The 15,408-nt window shown below is 42.6% G+C and overlaps 1 protein-coding gene across 3 annotated transcripts in view; it reads left to right on the top strand.

Moving 5' to 3' along the window:
- GRIA1 (glutamate ionotropic receptor AMPA type subunit 1) overlaps positions 1-13,617 on the top strand; it is a 309,714-nt gene extending 296,097 nt beyond the window's left edge. For 2 of the 3 annotated variants that reach the window (XM_079145959.1, XM_079145958.1), the window contains exons 15-16: positions 4,416-4,550; positions 10,974-13,617. In XM_079145959.1, coding sequence (XP_079002085.1) covers positions 4,416-4,550; positions 10,974-11,174 — 336 coding nt within the window. In that variant the 3' untranslated portion in view covers positions 11,175-13,617. The remainder of the gene's footprint in view (positions 1-4,415; positions 4,551-10,973) is intronic. The other variant, XR_013764814.1, reaches the window with a different exon arrangement.
- The last annotated feature ends 1,791 nt before the right edge of the window (positions 13,618-15,408 follow it).

The following is a 15,408-nucleotide window of genomic DNA, read 5'->3' as shown; positions in this document are numbered from 1 at the left end:
GATGTTCTGTGGTGCATTGTGCAGCAGCAGCCGGTCCCTGAGCACACACTGCTGAGAAGAGCCGCCCCCACAACCATCGCTTGCACAGTATTTGCCTTGCCAATTATTAGTACAATGGGCCAATTCTCATCCTGTGTCGCTCTTGGGGAAAATATGCAGGCTAGGGAACTGGCCTAGTTTGGAAATGGAACAGCAGAAGCTGCCAATTAACATGAGTTCCTTTTTTGCATCCCTGAAAGGGGTAAGTGTCTAGGGAGAATTTATTAAAAGGCATGATCCCAGTCCCTGGAGGAACTCCATAGGTGCCTCAACTCCCTTGGGGCTGGGACAAGTGTCAAAGGTCACTTTTCCCGCTCTAGGGAATCTCTTGTGCTTGAATCTCTTGCATGACCTTGTCAGCTTCTTCCTCAATATGTTCATGTTTGAGGAACTCATCATGATCTATTTATTTGTAAGGTCTTCCTACCAGTAGCTTCCCAACTTTGGTCTTAACTAGGGAGTGAGCCTAGCCAACCAATCAGCCTCCATTTTCCAGGAAATAGTCAACTACTCAAGGAAATCGTTCTTAGACCAAAAGATAAGTTTGGCAAAGCACAGGAGAAAGGCTGTAGTAGCAGAAAGACCAACGGATAGAAGAGTAGCTGGACGTTTTTTGCTTGACCCTGAAAGGGAAGCTTTTAGATTGGAAGACTTGTAGGCAGTCCCCCTAAAGATCCATATTAGAAAATAAGTGGCATTCCAGTGGAGTGAAGAGAGGAACCAGAGCTGCATCCTCTGCTTTGTAGGAGTTCATACTCTTACCAGAGGGATAAGAAGGAGTGGACGCATTTGGAGACACTGAAGCTTGGTCCACGTTTACCAACCTTGGGCGAAGAACAGCACCAGTGGGAGGGACTGGTCTCATGCTCAAAGGCCTTGGCCTTTGAGAACTTTCAACTTCTGCCCCAAAGAAAGCTCCAAGCCTCTCTGGTTCAGGCCTGGCTCAGTCCTCTGCAGGAAGACTTGAACCAGCTGAGTCTTGGAAATCTTGAACATTCTTGGAAGAGATGTTGGCTGAGAAACACGGAGGGAATCTGGGACAATCCCCCAATTCGTGGGAAGAGCAAGGAGAAATATGGAAATTTTTTTTTTTTTTCCTTTCCCTATGAGGGAGGTGGTAAATCAAAGACAACGGGTTAAGGAGAACAGATGAAGGGGGCCTCATCACCATAGCAACAAGCCTAACGATTCTGAAAGATGGGCTTTTTATTTTTCCTTTCACCTGTCACTCTCCTCAGTACTGTCACTCTCTTTCCCTGCTCCTGGCGAGAGACAAGTTGTAACTTTTTCACTCCCACCAACAAGCTGCCTGGCTTTTGAGAAGTACAGCTGCTACAGAATGGGAGGAGAATAGAGGCCCCCAGAGGGGCCCTCGGAAGAGTCGAATTCCATCTCCTCTCTTTCTTTCCTGGTCCTCGCTGGGAAGCTTGTACCTTGCCTATGAAGTATCAACATTACTGTTTATACTCAAGACCACAAGGAAACCACCTCTTTCATGGACACTGTGAGCCCCAGAAGGAACTGGAGCTCTAATCCCCAAATAAAAGGGATTTTTGCTCCTGCCTCAGGATGTCCCTCTATATTCCAACAGAGTGAATCAAAGAGAGTGAGTAACAGCAGCTGAACAGAAGACCTTGGACTCCTTAGAAAGTTTTAAATTTGATACTATCAAAACTCTAATGGCCCTCATAAGGGAATCATAAAACCTTGTGCAAATGTAAACTCCTCAACTATCTAAACTAAGACTACACCAACACCAGCCCTCCACCCCACTGTAGAGAGTTATGTTCCATATGGTATTGGTGGTAATGGGGCTCACAGTCTCCCTTCAGTACAGAAGTCTTCCCTGCTGCCTGCTGCCATCTAATTGTGTTAGCATAAAAAGGATGAGTGACTGTGTGTCCTACGAGGTCTGGAGTTCCCATACCGTCCAGCTGACCTCTTTGATGGGATGTGTCCCCCTGCATCACCTTGCTCACAGACCACCATCTCTCTGGACCAGAGACCTTCTTTACAAGTGAGGAATGCTTTCCATTTGCAGGCAGGATGAGATGTTCAGTCACTGGACCCTTTTCTCTGCAACAGTTGTAGAGAACATGCCTCTTTCCACTTCCATTTGAGTTTCTGACCCTACTTCCATGTCAAATATGCCAGAAGTATAAACTCCATCTTCTAAAGTCAGAAGACAGGTACCCTTTTAGGGTCCTTGGAAATAACAAAAAAAAAAAAAAAAAAAAAAAAAAAAGATGTTCACCACTCCCTTGTCTTTAAAGGCCAACTATAACTAAGGTGAACTTGGGAAAGACTATTACGAAGGAAATAGCTTTCGGTACCAAAGGGGTACATTATTGAACCTCGACTACTGAACGGCTGATCCCTTTGAAAAGTCAGCAGCCTCCATTCTTTTCATCTACCACCTCCTTCATCCACTCCCTCTGCACACCTCTCTTTGCTAAGATGTGAGCAGATGATGCATTAAGATGCCTCTCTACCCTGTCCCCATCCAAATAGAAGAGTTTTATAGGAACTTCTGTTATCCACAAGTCTTCCAAGGACTGGGAAGAATTACTCTCCATGGGAAGAATTACATAGCCCCTGAACAACAAACAGGGAGACATTTTGAGTGCTCTGAAAATCATGTGAAATGGGAATTTACTTGTTCAGTCAACTCTAAAACCAGGCACCAAAACTATTTTGCACGTATCTCTTATTAGACCATTATCCCAGAGTGGAAGAATTTTTGCCCCTTTGAATAATTATCCCCACTGTTTCCAAAGCCAGACTCTGCCTTGCCAAATGTAACCTATATTCAAGAGCCATCTGCTTTAGCAATACAGGAAGCCACCAAGGGGGTGTGCTTCAGATAATCCTACAGCTCTGCTGCTTCTAGGGTGGGAAGACATGCTGCTATTTGCCAGCTGCAGTCCCCAGACTTAGGCCTGCTGAATCCTGTACAATGCACCAAGTAGAACAACAGGTCACAGACTTGGTCAAGGAGAAATTCCTTCCCACATGACCAGATTCTAATAGGCAGATGTCAGAGGAGTCCCTAGGGTCACACAACCCACCCCTTGTGTGGCTTCTATAGCCCCACCTGAAAAAGAACACAGGGAGAGGTATAAAAGCCACACATCCTATTCAGTGCCACCAACCAGACAATGACAGTGTGTACTTATGCCAGTGAGACATGCATTTCATTTTAATTTAATGAGACACTTGTTGTACATGAACAAACAGTATAAACAAAGGTTTTAGATGGGGATCCTTCCAAGGTTTAAAGATATTCTTTTGCCTGTGTCAAGAATCTGATTAAATAGTGACCCCCTCTTCCTGACCCATTACACTCCACCATGACCAACAGTTTAGTTTGGTTGGTCCCACCTCTCAACACTTAGGAAAGTGTTGTCTCTCATTTGCCCACTTTTCAACCCTCTGGATATGACAGGACTCAGAGATGGTCTCTCTGACCAATGGCCTTCCTCAGACTCCTCTAGGTGAGTTCTATCCCCTCCAATTGGATAATAGTACTTGGCCTTGGTCTTCTAGGAATTAAGCATCCTGCTCTGTGACTCTCTTCATCCAAAGCCAGTATAAGATCTTCCACCATAGGCATCAAAGATTTTTAAATTCAACCACCCAGGGTTGCCTACAGTGTTTTCTTAGCAAACACCTCCAGCAGAAAAATGATACCAATTAAGCATAATTATTGGGATTTAATGGAACCATTTTTCTATCTCAGTGTCTCTCTACTATTGCAAGACTTCCCCCCTCCCCAGGTTTCTCCCCCTAAATTGGGACTGGGAGCATCAAGTTAAAGTTATATATCACTTGGTCTTTATTATACATACAATAACTGTCTTATTAAATTGAAATCAAATGCACATCTAGGGGAAAGTTCATTTTAAGTACCAACTCTCAGAAAAATACATGGAGACATAAGCAATGAGCAATGCCAGTGTGTTGCTGAGCAACAGGATATGGGGGCAGACACCAAGCTAAAAAGGAAGGGACATGGTTTTCTGAAAGAATGGGGTAAGCGCAAGTGTTCAAATCTTGAAAGAAGATGTCCTGAATTTCTCGTGGCATCTCCCACCCTAGGAAAGGCATTGAGGAGGAGGGAGATGTAATTATAAACTCAACATTACCAGGAATGCTTGGGAAATTATTAAATATATATACACACACATTTTTTTTCTCTTGGGGAATGTTTAAAACTCTGCCAAAGAACAAAAAAAGCTTTTTCCAACTATGATGACTGCTAGGAGGGTGCGGGGTTGAGTGTATGTGTGTAAACATGCTGTTGCTTGGATGGTCTCTGCCTCTTGACTCACTTTTCTCTTTCCCCCTCCCCCTCCTTTCCCTCCTCCTCTCTTTAGGACAAGACAAGCGCTCTGAGCCTCAGCAATGTGGCGGGCGTGTTCTACATCCTGATCGGAGGACTTGGACTAGCCATGCTGGTTGCCTTAATCGAGTTCTGCTACAAATCCCGTAGTGAATCCAAGCGGATGAAGGTGGCATCGTCTTCCCAGGCCTTTTTCCTAACCTGTTCTGTGATACAGCTGTTTTTCCTGAGAGTGTCCTTGCTAGAAAGGGTGGGAAGTAGTGGTGGTTGAAGTCAGCCTAAGATCGGGAGAAGAGAGCTGTCAGGAGGAGGGCGACAGGGCAGAGACAATCACGAGAAAGAAAGGGAAATGGGGTGTGTCAGAGGAACACAGGGCTCAGGATCACAACTGCATCCTGTGGAGATGGCTCGGTGGGGTTAAAGGTTAAGAGGTTAGAGGCCTGACTGCACAGTCAGCAGAGTGAGAGACAAAAGTGATCTCTCCAAAAGCTGCATGAATAGAAATGTAGCTCTCCAAATAGGGGTAGTTATGTCCACCCTCAACTCTGCTGCTTTTGCCATGCTTGGCGAAGTGGGTCTTTTCTTAGCCTCCACATTGTGAGATAGACGTTGGCAAAGAGGATCGTGAACAGAGAAAGGTAAGCAGATTAGTTAGTTGATCCCTAACCACATCAAATATGGCTTCAGGCAACCAAGAAGGGAAGAAGTATGGAGGATTTAAGAGCTGTTGATAAAAACATGAAAACTGTCCAGGTGGGAAAGAAAACAGACTAGTTTTTGGAGATCCAAAATAAACGCTAAAACTAATGAGTACAAGTGATTGAAAACAGATGTTAATACAATATACAGAAACTACTTTTCTAACAAAGTTACTTGAAAATGGGAGGGACAATCCAAAAAAGGAGCAAGCTCCCCATCATTGAAGGTATACAGTAGGTGAATAATTCCTGGGAAGGATATTGATTCAAGCATTCAAAAGGAGTATGGATTAAATGACCTTCAAAGCCCCTCATATTTCACCATTTAGCCTCAGTAAGAAAATATTTAAGGTAGTTAATCATATGACCAATACCATTAGCAAGGAATCATGAGGAAGCAGAGGACTAAAGTATAATCTGAGACCTTTCGCACTTTTGAACTTCAACAAAGAATGAATACAGAAACATTACTCCACTACAAGGCAACCTAGGGTATAGAAAGGAAGGTCTATAGGAATTTAAAGGAATGACAAATTGGAGGTTTCTGGGGAAAGGAAAAATTAAGAAGGACAATGAAATTTAGACAGAGAAGGGAAGAGAAATACAGTCACAGCCACATTTCAGCAGTAGTAGGCTGTTATGTTGACTAGACTAACCAAGATCCAAGGTAGAATTTGCTTTCCTAGAATGTCTCCTAAGAAGCTCACTTTTCAATGGATGATTTTTCCCAAGTTTAGTGCACACTAAAGGATCACAAAACCTAGCCTCCTGTTCAGCCCACCCCTGCCTTAGGTTATTGGTCCTATGCACACATCTGAGGTCACCCTTGCAAAGACATTACTGGAAATCCCCATTTGCAAATTCTGTATTCAATTCTGTACAAGAGGAGGTGGGGGTAGAAAAAGAGGACCTCCGTCCTGGCAATCGGACCTTCTGTCCTGGCATGAAGCATTTCTACACACATCTCCAGCACGCTTCCTTCACCCCTTGCTGTCAATCGGCTATCCTCACATCCTGCATGCCCCAGCCACCCACTGTATGCTTCTCACCCCTGTGTCTTTATGCAGGCTGATCCTCCACCGTGTCCCACAGGGCCTACTTAAAAGGCAAATTCCTTAAGATGTATAACAAGAAACAATCGAGGGATAGAAATTTGATGGCATTTGAACCAAGGACCTAAGCACACCTCTGTCCTGCCTTTGACTAGCTCACCCATTCACAGGTGCTCTCAGAAAAGGAAACCATGGTAAAGTCAGGCTTCAGACCCTAAGTCCAGAATCGACCTCCAAGTAGCTGGGCTAAACTTAGAAAAACCTTAACAAAGCCTTCTTTGCCTATTCTATCTATATCTAATTTGGTGGTCTGGAGAGTAAGCTTGGGAGGCTGAGTTTCTAGGCCTCAATCCATCCACTTGACTCTTAGCTGTGGCATCTTGCACAAGTTTTAGTAACTCTCCAATCCTCAGTTTTTAAAAAACACACCCCATAGAATCATGAGGATTAGGTAGGTGAATAATGGATACAAAGGGCTTGGAAAATGTCTAAGCCACAGTAAGCCCTCAATAAATGACAATAACAACAATGATAACTAGCATTTATGATAATCATTATTATTAATGGACAACATCTTCCTTAAAACTTTCCTTTTACTGCTCCTAATTACATGTGCTAGGTGCTTTGAGCTATAGAGACTATGAGTTCCTTAAGTTAAGAGGCTCTGTCTGATTTCTTTTTATACATTCCACCCATCTAGGGTAAGTTTTAGTAAAAAAATTAATGTGGAATTGTATCCAGAGAAAAATCTCTTGGAGGAAGAGGCAAAGGATAGGAGAAAGCCACTCTTAGGTTAAGTAAATGCTACCATCTGAGCTGCCCAGCCTGGGAAGTACGAAAAACACCATCCAAGGTAATTTTGGCCTCCATCTGTTTGTGCTCATTAAATATGATGTCACTCACCCTGCCTTTCACAACCAAGATGTTCAACTTCAGGATTTCTTAGAAACGTTAATTCAAGATTGTCCACCATACTCTTCTTTAATTAATGCCATTGGTTGGCGTGACTTCTGCACAACCCACTGAAGCTTTCTACCTTCCAACTGCAGAAGAGAGGCTTTCTTTATTAATCAACCCAGACCTTAATTTTTGAAGCTCCACCCATTCCTCACCATGGCCACAGTACTGGCCACAAAGACAAATAAAGCGCTTCCCCACCAGTAGATACTCCTGATCTAGTTATCGAGATAAACCATGGTATATATCCCTTGCTGAGCATTCTTGAGGCTCACTCCTCTTTTGAAGAGTTGAGAAGCAAAGCACACACATGTCACGAGCACTCCTTTCACAAAGACATCCCAAGCCTGCCGTATGTTAAACAAGGCTCGGAGCTGAGGATATGCTCAGGGACAAACTATGCACACCTTCTCCTCAGGAAGCTGAGACTTCGATGAGGAAGACAGAAAGTAGACAAACAATGAGTATTATGGAGAAATATGCTCCATGTTGTCAGGAACAGAGCAGAGTTCTAGACTGATGGGAGAATGGGAACAGGGCAGTCAGAGTAGCTTCCCTGAGAAAGTGATGCTTAATTGACTTGAAGCATGAAAGGGATTAACATGGGAGGAGAGCTTCCAGCAAAGGATGCACCAGGGTCAGACACCCAAGCACTAAAACTATTGCCCAGAAATGTGAAAAAGGCCAGGGAAATTGGACCAGAGAAAGACTGAAGGAATGAGTTGCACGGGAAAGCTGGGCACTCAAAAGAGGGACTTCAGGCAGCCCAAATATTTAAAATAATTTAATTTTTTTATATAGTAGCCAAAATTAACAATCTCAGTGCATTCTGTATTAAGCAAAGTCTCAGATTCCCTGTTCTTCTCCTCTGCCAGGGAAAAGGGACTGTAATCTTTATTTTCAACTGATATATATCAAGAACAACCAGGATCTTTATTATTTACCACTTTGCTCCCAAGGAAAATAATTCCCAGCCTCTTCCACCCCCAGGAGAGCTGCTGACCTTTCAGCAGCTAACATGGGAAGTGTTTAAGCAACGACAATTGAGGACTCACATATTTCCCTGGAATTAATGAGCAGCTGACAGGCTAGATAACAAGGGGAGCATCCTCTACTGCAGGTGGTCTCTCCAGTTTTTTGCATATGTGCCTGGGTGAGGTCATTACTGAGGCTTGAGCTTTTATTAGGATATTCTCTGACATGCTGAGACCGAGAAGATTCTTCTTAACAAAACAAATGAATGAGAGACTATGATTGCTGCTAGAGAAATAAGTCTCTGAAAAGCCAATTTGAGGGACTCTGAAGTTGGACTTTTCACTCACCTTTTTCTCCCTAAGTGTCAGTTTCAAAACAACACTAAGGATGAGCTCTAAGACTGGCTGGTGTATCAAAGAGGGAGAAGAGAGAATCATATTTCCCAAGGTCAAGGGCAGGAATTACATCAGCTAATGGCAACTGAGTTATAGGGAGTAGGAAGAACCACATTTAGAAGATCATCTACTTTGTCACCAGGTCAGATAACTGTCACTTCAACAAGTCAGTCATATGTATAAGTCAGTGAATGAGAGAAAACAAATCTGTTCAACCTTGCTTGCATTTAAAAGGTATCAGAGTTTTCCCCCACCAAACACCCCCAGAGACTCCAACATGCAATGAAGTTTAAGAACTAGCTAGATCTACTCGATTTTCAGCATGGCTTCCCATTCCAAAATTTTCACTCTATTCATCTATTCTCCTGAGATTCTAATATACTTATTTATTAGAAAAGAAGTCAATAAGAAGGTAGTGCCTGTCGGTAATAGGGGTATGAAGTCACTAACCTCAGAGAAATGTTCATCTTCCTGTGTCATTGATATTGCCCTGTAAGAAAAATCCATGAAGTTCCACCAACTTCCAATTAAATATTATGGGAATGTGTGAGCCTTTTGAGAAACAAAGTCCAAGGTGATCTGTGGGAGCTTTGAACATTTTTTTTTTGATTAAAGGAATGTGGCAGAGAAATATGGTGAAGAATAAACATTCCGAGCTAAGCTGTAGACAGTTTCATGTTTTCTACCCATGCCCCACTGCAAGAAAGTTACCTTTTTTTCCAACATTTTTTTAGGTGAGAATAAGTAACTATGAGTTCTTCATGTATTCAGTCCACATGTCCCTGTGCAGCATCACAGTGGTGTCTATTTGACCTTTGACTTAGAAGAATGCAATCCAAATCACACTTCCTCTTCCATGGAGGACTGCCAAAGGAGAATGTAAATAAATCAAGTCCCTGGGTTTGAGGAGGAGATAGAACTAGTGTGGGTGGAGTATCACATGGGGTAAATCTGTCTGAATCATGGATTTAAAAAGGAAAGAACATTTTAAAACATTGTTAGAATTTCCAGTAATAAAAGGATCGCAGGGGGAAAAAATAGGTCAAAATTGCCTGTTATATCTCTTTCCGGCCCCCAAAGATTGACTGATTTCTCTCCAATCACAGCAAGGGAGAAAGTCATAGACATTTTTAACAGGATCCTAGATTGTTGACTTTTCTTAGAGGAATTCAAGAATATCTCACTTCATGGTAGTCACTCTAGTGGGTAGCTGGGGATCCAAAAGACAAGGTATTTGACCTGCTCTGGTGAGCTCTCCTAAAGAGGACAAAGCTTGCATGCCTGAAGCAGAACCACTACAAAAGAATATAGAGCATGAAATAGAGAAGCCAACCCCTGAAGGAGGAGGGCTTCACGAGGAAGATGAGACCAGAACAAGTCTTGAAAATGGGTGGTCTTAGAGAAAGAAACCTCTCAACTCAGAGACAACTCTTCTCCTTACTGTTAATTTCTACCAAAATCAAATCCCACTTCATAAATTCAGAGTGACTCTTAATGGGAAATTAGTGGTGGACATAAAGAAAGTTTTGCATTTCATGCCACAATGTCTTTCTCCAAAGGAATTCTTTGATTTAATAGACTGTGATTCTAGACTTTGTTTGTGGACTTGAATATTCCACTTAACTCAAATTCTGGGGTGATCCTTTCAGTCCTTTTCAAATCTAGAATTCCAAAATGCTAGAAATCACAAGGTTAATAGCACTGGCCTGATGTGTCAAACTAGAAGTTCAAGTGATACATGCAGATGGGAAGGAGCTGAATACAGATAATGATCTTGGAAATGTGTTCTCATTTTCTTCAGCATATGCCCCTTTCCAATTACATTTTTCAGACTGTCTTATTCAAACAAATCCTACATTCCCTTCATATGTACTGCTAGAGGTAGGATGATATTATTTTTTCGGTAAAAAAATCAGGTAGTTTTGCATTTATTTGAACCCAACAATAACACATCCTCAGTTTCTCTTAACATTTCAAACCATTTTTCATGCAGTAGCACCATTATTGAAAAAAAAAAAATCTGTAGATTCCTAGATATTCATGTTTTATAGACATGGAGATTTTAAATATCTGAAAAGGTAATAAAGAGATGTATACTAGGTCATACAACTGATTGATGAGTTAATGTCAGAACCAGAACTAGAATGCAGATTTCCTAAATCCCATTCGTGGGAGCTTTTCCAGTTGGTTGTGATGCCGTATTTACCATCATCGATAATACCAAGGAAATACTCCTCCTTTAGGAATCACAGAACGTTAGAACCAGAAAAGATCCTAGAGCTCACATGGTCTAACCCACTTCATTAAACATAAAGCCTGATGCGCAAAGAGAAGAGAATTGCCCAGAGCCAGTCACATACCAGTTGTATGAGTTGATGGGAAGATTAGCATTATGAACAGGAGAGGAGCTGATGGGGAGGAGAGTTGGGATTCTAATTTAGGTCCAGACTTGACTCATCCCCCTTGCCAACCATTGCCAAGGACCTGGGGAAGAACCCCCGGTCCTCCTGAAAAGGGTTTCTGTTTGATCCCACAGCAATCCATCAATGAAGCCATACGGACATCGACCCTTCCCCGAAACAGTGGGGCAGGAGCCAGCGGCAGCGGCAGCGGAGAGAATGGTCGGGTGGTCAGCCATGACTTCCCCAAGTCCATGCAATCCATTCCCTGCATGAGCCACAGTTCAGGGATGCCCTTGGGAGCCACGGGATTGTAACTGGAGCAGACGAAAACCCCTCGGGGAGCAGGCTCAGGCTCCCCTGGCCCCACCCCAAACCCTTCAGTGCCAAAAACAATGACAACAAAATGAAACACCACCGCCAACCAACCACCGCAACCACAAGGAGGACGATGCGACAGATTTTCCTGAAGAATTAAAAACGCATTTTGCTGACCCCTTTCCTTTTGCAATCTTCTTTCACCCTTTTATGTTTGCTGAGTGAGGATGATAAATAACACTGTACTCCAATAAGGGAAAAAGTAACCCTTTCTAATGAAGCCTATGTCTCTGAAAATGGAATTACTGGAATACTAATGAAGAAATCGGACTGTTCTCTTTTAATTTGGTTGTTAACGTGTCTTAGTGTGTGCAATTTTTTTCTTATCAATTATCCATGGTCTGCAGGTTCTGTTAGGCCCCTTCCTTCTTCTCACTTCTCATTCCCGACTCCCCACTTCTCCCTCTTCAGTTTCCAGATTGGAGATTCAAGATTTGTTCCACCTTACAAGCAAGAAAAGGAATAAAGCAACCTTCAAACTAGTTCCCCATGGGGACTCTCCACAGTACCCTCCACTGTTTGGCCCCAAGCCTTGGATGAAGACAGACCTTGGTGGAGAAGTGGGCTGCCTTCCTCAGATGCCTAAGGACTGAACTAGTTAAGATCACATGTGAAAAGCAACTCAGAAGGAGGGTGGTGGAGAGGGCAAGGGCAGATGTGCAGACAGAGGAGGACTCATGAAATTACTGCTGCTCAGGAAAAGGTTCCTTTAATGTGCAAGAGTCATTCCCAAGGCCATAAACAGTATGGTATATTTCTTCAGACTGTCAACTTCAGCCCTGAAGTTGTTCTTCTGCAATGCTCAGGCTCAAAGGCTAATGGGAAGTCAGCTTTCTGAACCAAGTCAAGCCTTGGGAAGAGCTAACAGCCAGGGAGATAACACCCATGATTCTCACTTTTCCTTGGCTTGACATCTGAGCAGGAACCCCCTTGTGGAGTAGACTCTCTTTTTCTGTGGAGCCTCTGAGGAGAGGGTTAATGCTATGCAAGCTAAGTGCAAAAGACAGATGATGGAAAAAATTTGGAAGAGGAAGCCTCATCAAAGCCCACATGCAATGAAACTTCCCATGGAATGTTCTGTTCTTGGTTTGGGAGATCAAATATGAAGTTTTGGGCCATGATGATGCAAAGATTATTTTTTATGTTAATAGACTTGTTTTAGCTTGTGGCCAAATAATATTCTGTCATTTTTAGAAAGAAAGATGGCCAAGGCTGAATTACTTAAAAGGGGATTGGGAGATGGATTAAGTTGATAATGATGACCTTTGGATCCCAGATTCCAATTTCTAATCCAAGGAGGCTGATCTTCCCCCTGGCTAAGACAGAAGGAGGACATTGTATTCCAGTGACCAGACTCAATACACCCATGATTGCAACTACAAAACTGAAGCAAAGCAAGAATGGAGAAGTGACAAGTTTCTTGGAGAGAAGCTCAGGCTGCCTAAAATTTTGGTTGCAAGTGGGAGTCCCTGGCACCTAGCTTTCTTGGAGACCCCAACTGTCAGTCTTGGTGCAATTGACTTCCAGTTCTCCAGCAGCCACTCTCCTAGGTACATGATTTAGTGTGTGCCATGTGTCATTAGCTTTTATTAATAGCCATATTCTGGCTTATTCCCTTGTCCCCTACATCCATCCAATCTTCTGATAGGGGTTACATTAATATTTGCAAGCTAAAAGTTTTGGAACCTACCAAGGGTTAGGTGCAGTGTGATTGGTATCATCTGTGTGTTCTCTTAGTGGACTCTCACCATCTCTATGTCTCTCCCATTCTTCTTCATCAGACACAGCCAAGAATCATTCCAAAACCAACTCTTCATCTCTTCAACTCAAGTGGTATTCAGTTTCTCACATGTTAATGTGGGCACGGTACATGAAGCTGCACCCTCAAGGTGGCTTATCACTTTTTATTACGGCCAACTAACATCCCCCCAAACCCCTCCCTCATACAGACTTTCTCATCCCTTAGCCTACCACTGTAGAATCTGATGTGGTCCACCATTAGGGAGTCTGCATTTTGGAAGAATTGGAAATAGCTTTCCATCATCAACGTGCTTCAAAGACTTTTTGCCTTTGTCCTGGCAAGATACTCTCCAGCCACTGAGCCTACCAGTTATGTGATCTAGTAGGAAGAAACTGTCTGTGCTATAAATGAGGGTCTATGCCATGTCAGGGGGTGGGGTCCAAGATCCAGCAGAAGATGCTTTTCATCAATGGATGGGTGATGGGAAAACAAGCAAGAAAAAAGTTAACTTGTATTATGTATTTTTACTATACTTTTCTTAAAAATAGAGCAATGGGAAAACTCTGAAAGAGACTGACATTTTTCTCAACGGGAATCCATACTTAACAGTTCTGGCTTTCATTAAATTTTGCTCTTTGGTACTTGGGCCTTTTATTTAACATCTATATTTGTTTTAACTCTCTTGGCAGATGTGTGAAAGGATTCTTGCTTGATCAAACACTAAACATTTTTTGGTTCCTATTTTTCTTTCAAATAGCCAAGTTTTTTTTTTTCTTTTGGTATTTGCATAAAATGAAAATATCACCGAGAATTAAATCACTGTGGATCCATTATCTACTTTTCATTTTTGTCCATTCCATTTTTGTACCATTTCTGAAGCCAGGGATCTAGAGATTGCTATTTTCTTATTGCTGAACCTAAGACGAGTCAGTTTTTAATAATGACCACTGTGCCCAACTCACAAACAGCTCTCAGGTCATTTCAGCTGGCCTAGAACATTGCAAGTTCTTCATCCAAATAGAATTTTTTTTTAAAAGTCAAAGAGTGGTATTTGGCATTCAGGGACTTCAGCTCCAATCTCGTTGAGAGCTGAGTTTGATTTGTAGTCACCCCTGTACTTTAGGGAACTGGGTGGTTCACAGAGAATGTCTCCCAGGCATCCCAAACTGCAGTGCAAGTATATTTGTGATGTTCACAGAGTCCCAGCAGGAACAAAATATAGGCCAGGCTTACAAGTGGATATCCTTGCTCCTCAGACCCCATAACCCTTGTTCTTGCCCCAAAACTTTTCTTTCCCTCAAGTCATATGGGCTTACTGTAAAGTATCTGTTGATACTTAGATCCCAAAGATTGAGAGCAGCATCAATTATTTTCTTTTCCAAGGAATTGTGTATATTATGAAGGATCAAAGGTCTAAAATAAAACAAGAAAGCTCTCATAGCAGCAACCACTGTAGTGGAAAGGGAATGGGAGACGAGAGAGAAACCAGAAGGCTCTTGTGAAATCTCCAGTCGCTGCTCACACTCACCTGCAGTCACCTGACAGGATCTCAGATGCCCCTGGGTGAAAAGGCATGAACACCAGCTGACAGGCAGAGAAACCTGACCTCTGTTGCCTTACTGTCAGACAGTTTAGATAATGACCATAAAGGCTGTGATAGCACAAGCTAACTCATACTGAGCATGATGTTAAGCATATTTCACACTTTGTACATTGTGGCAGTGGCTCTTAGAGTAGGGCCTTATAGATGAGGACTCTGAGGCTTAAAAAAAATCATATAACTCATTCACAAGTGTGTGACAATGCCAGAATTTGAATTAGATCTGCCCGAATCCAAAACGTTTACATCCCTAACTATCCATCTTACTGTTAACCAAGTTGTAATGAGTGTCAGCCAGGAAAATACTAGGTAAGCAGTTGTCTACCAGTCTGTTATGCCAGAGTAATTGAAGATGGAATGATTAAAGGTATCACTACCATTTCTCTGCAGAGAAATCACTAACTCCAGACAGGATTACAAAAAAAGGGGAGGCAGGGTAAGAATCCCACTTTCAGCCCCTTTAGAATAGATGTAGGCTGGAGAGTAGCAAGTAGACTAGAGAGAGGACTGAAAACCAGGTCCTATGAAGAATAACTGATTCATCCTGGAGAAGGTTCTCAGGACCATCCATCATGGGGAAAAGGAAGCTATCTTTTTTAGTGTGACAATTCTGTGAGTTATAGCGTGATATATTTAGTTGGGTTCAACTAATGGTCAAAGTAGCCCCACAGCAGAATTAGGTTATCCCTAGAGATAGGACAAGTCATGTCAAGGAGAGGCTGCAGGTGTGACCATTGAAATATGTATCCTCTGATGTCCCTTCCTTCCCAAATTCCTAGAACTCACAAGACCATTAATTTCATCTCCCCTGTGTGCCACACAGAGCAAAGTA

The sequence above is a fragment of the Sciurus vulgaris genome (assembly GCF_902686455.1).
Source record: "Sciurus vulgaris genome assembly, chromosome: 6".
Classification (NCBI taxonomy): Eukaryota; Metazoa; Chordata; class Mammalia; order Rodentia; family Sciuridae; genus Sciurus; species Sciurus vulgaris.
The sequence above is the reverse complement of the archived record's forward strand: the minus strand, read 5'-3'. Positions and strand labels throughout refer to the sequence as shown.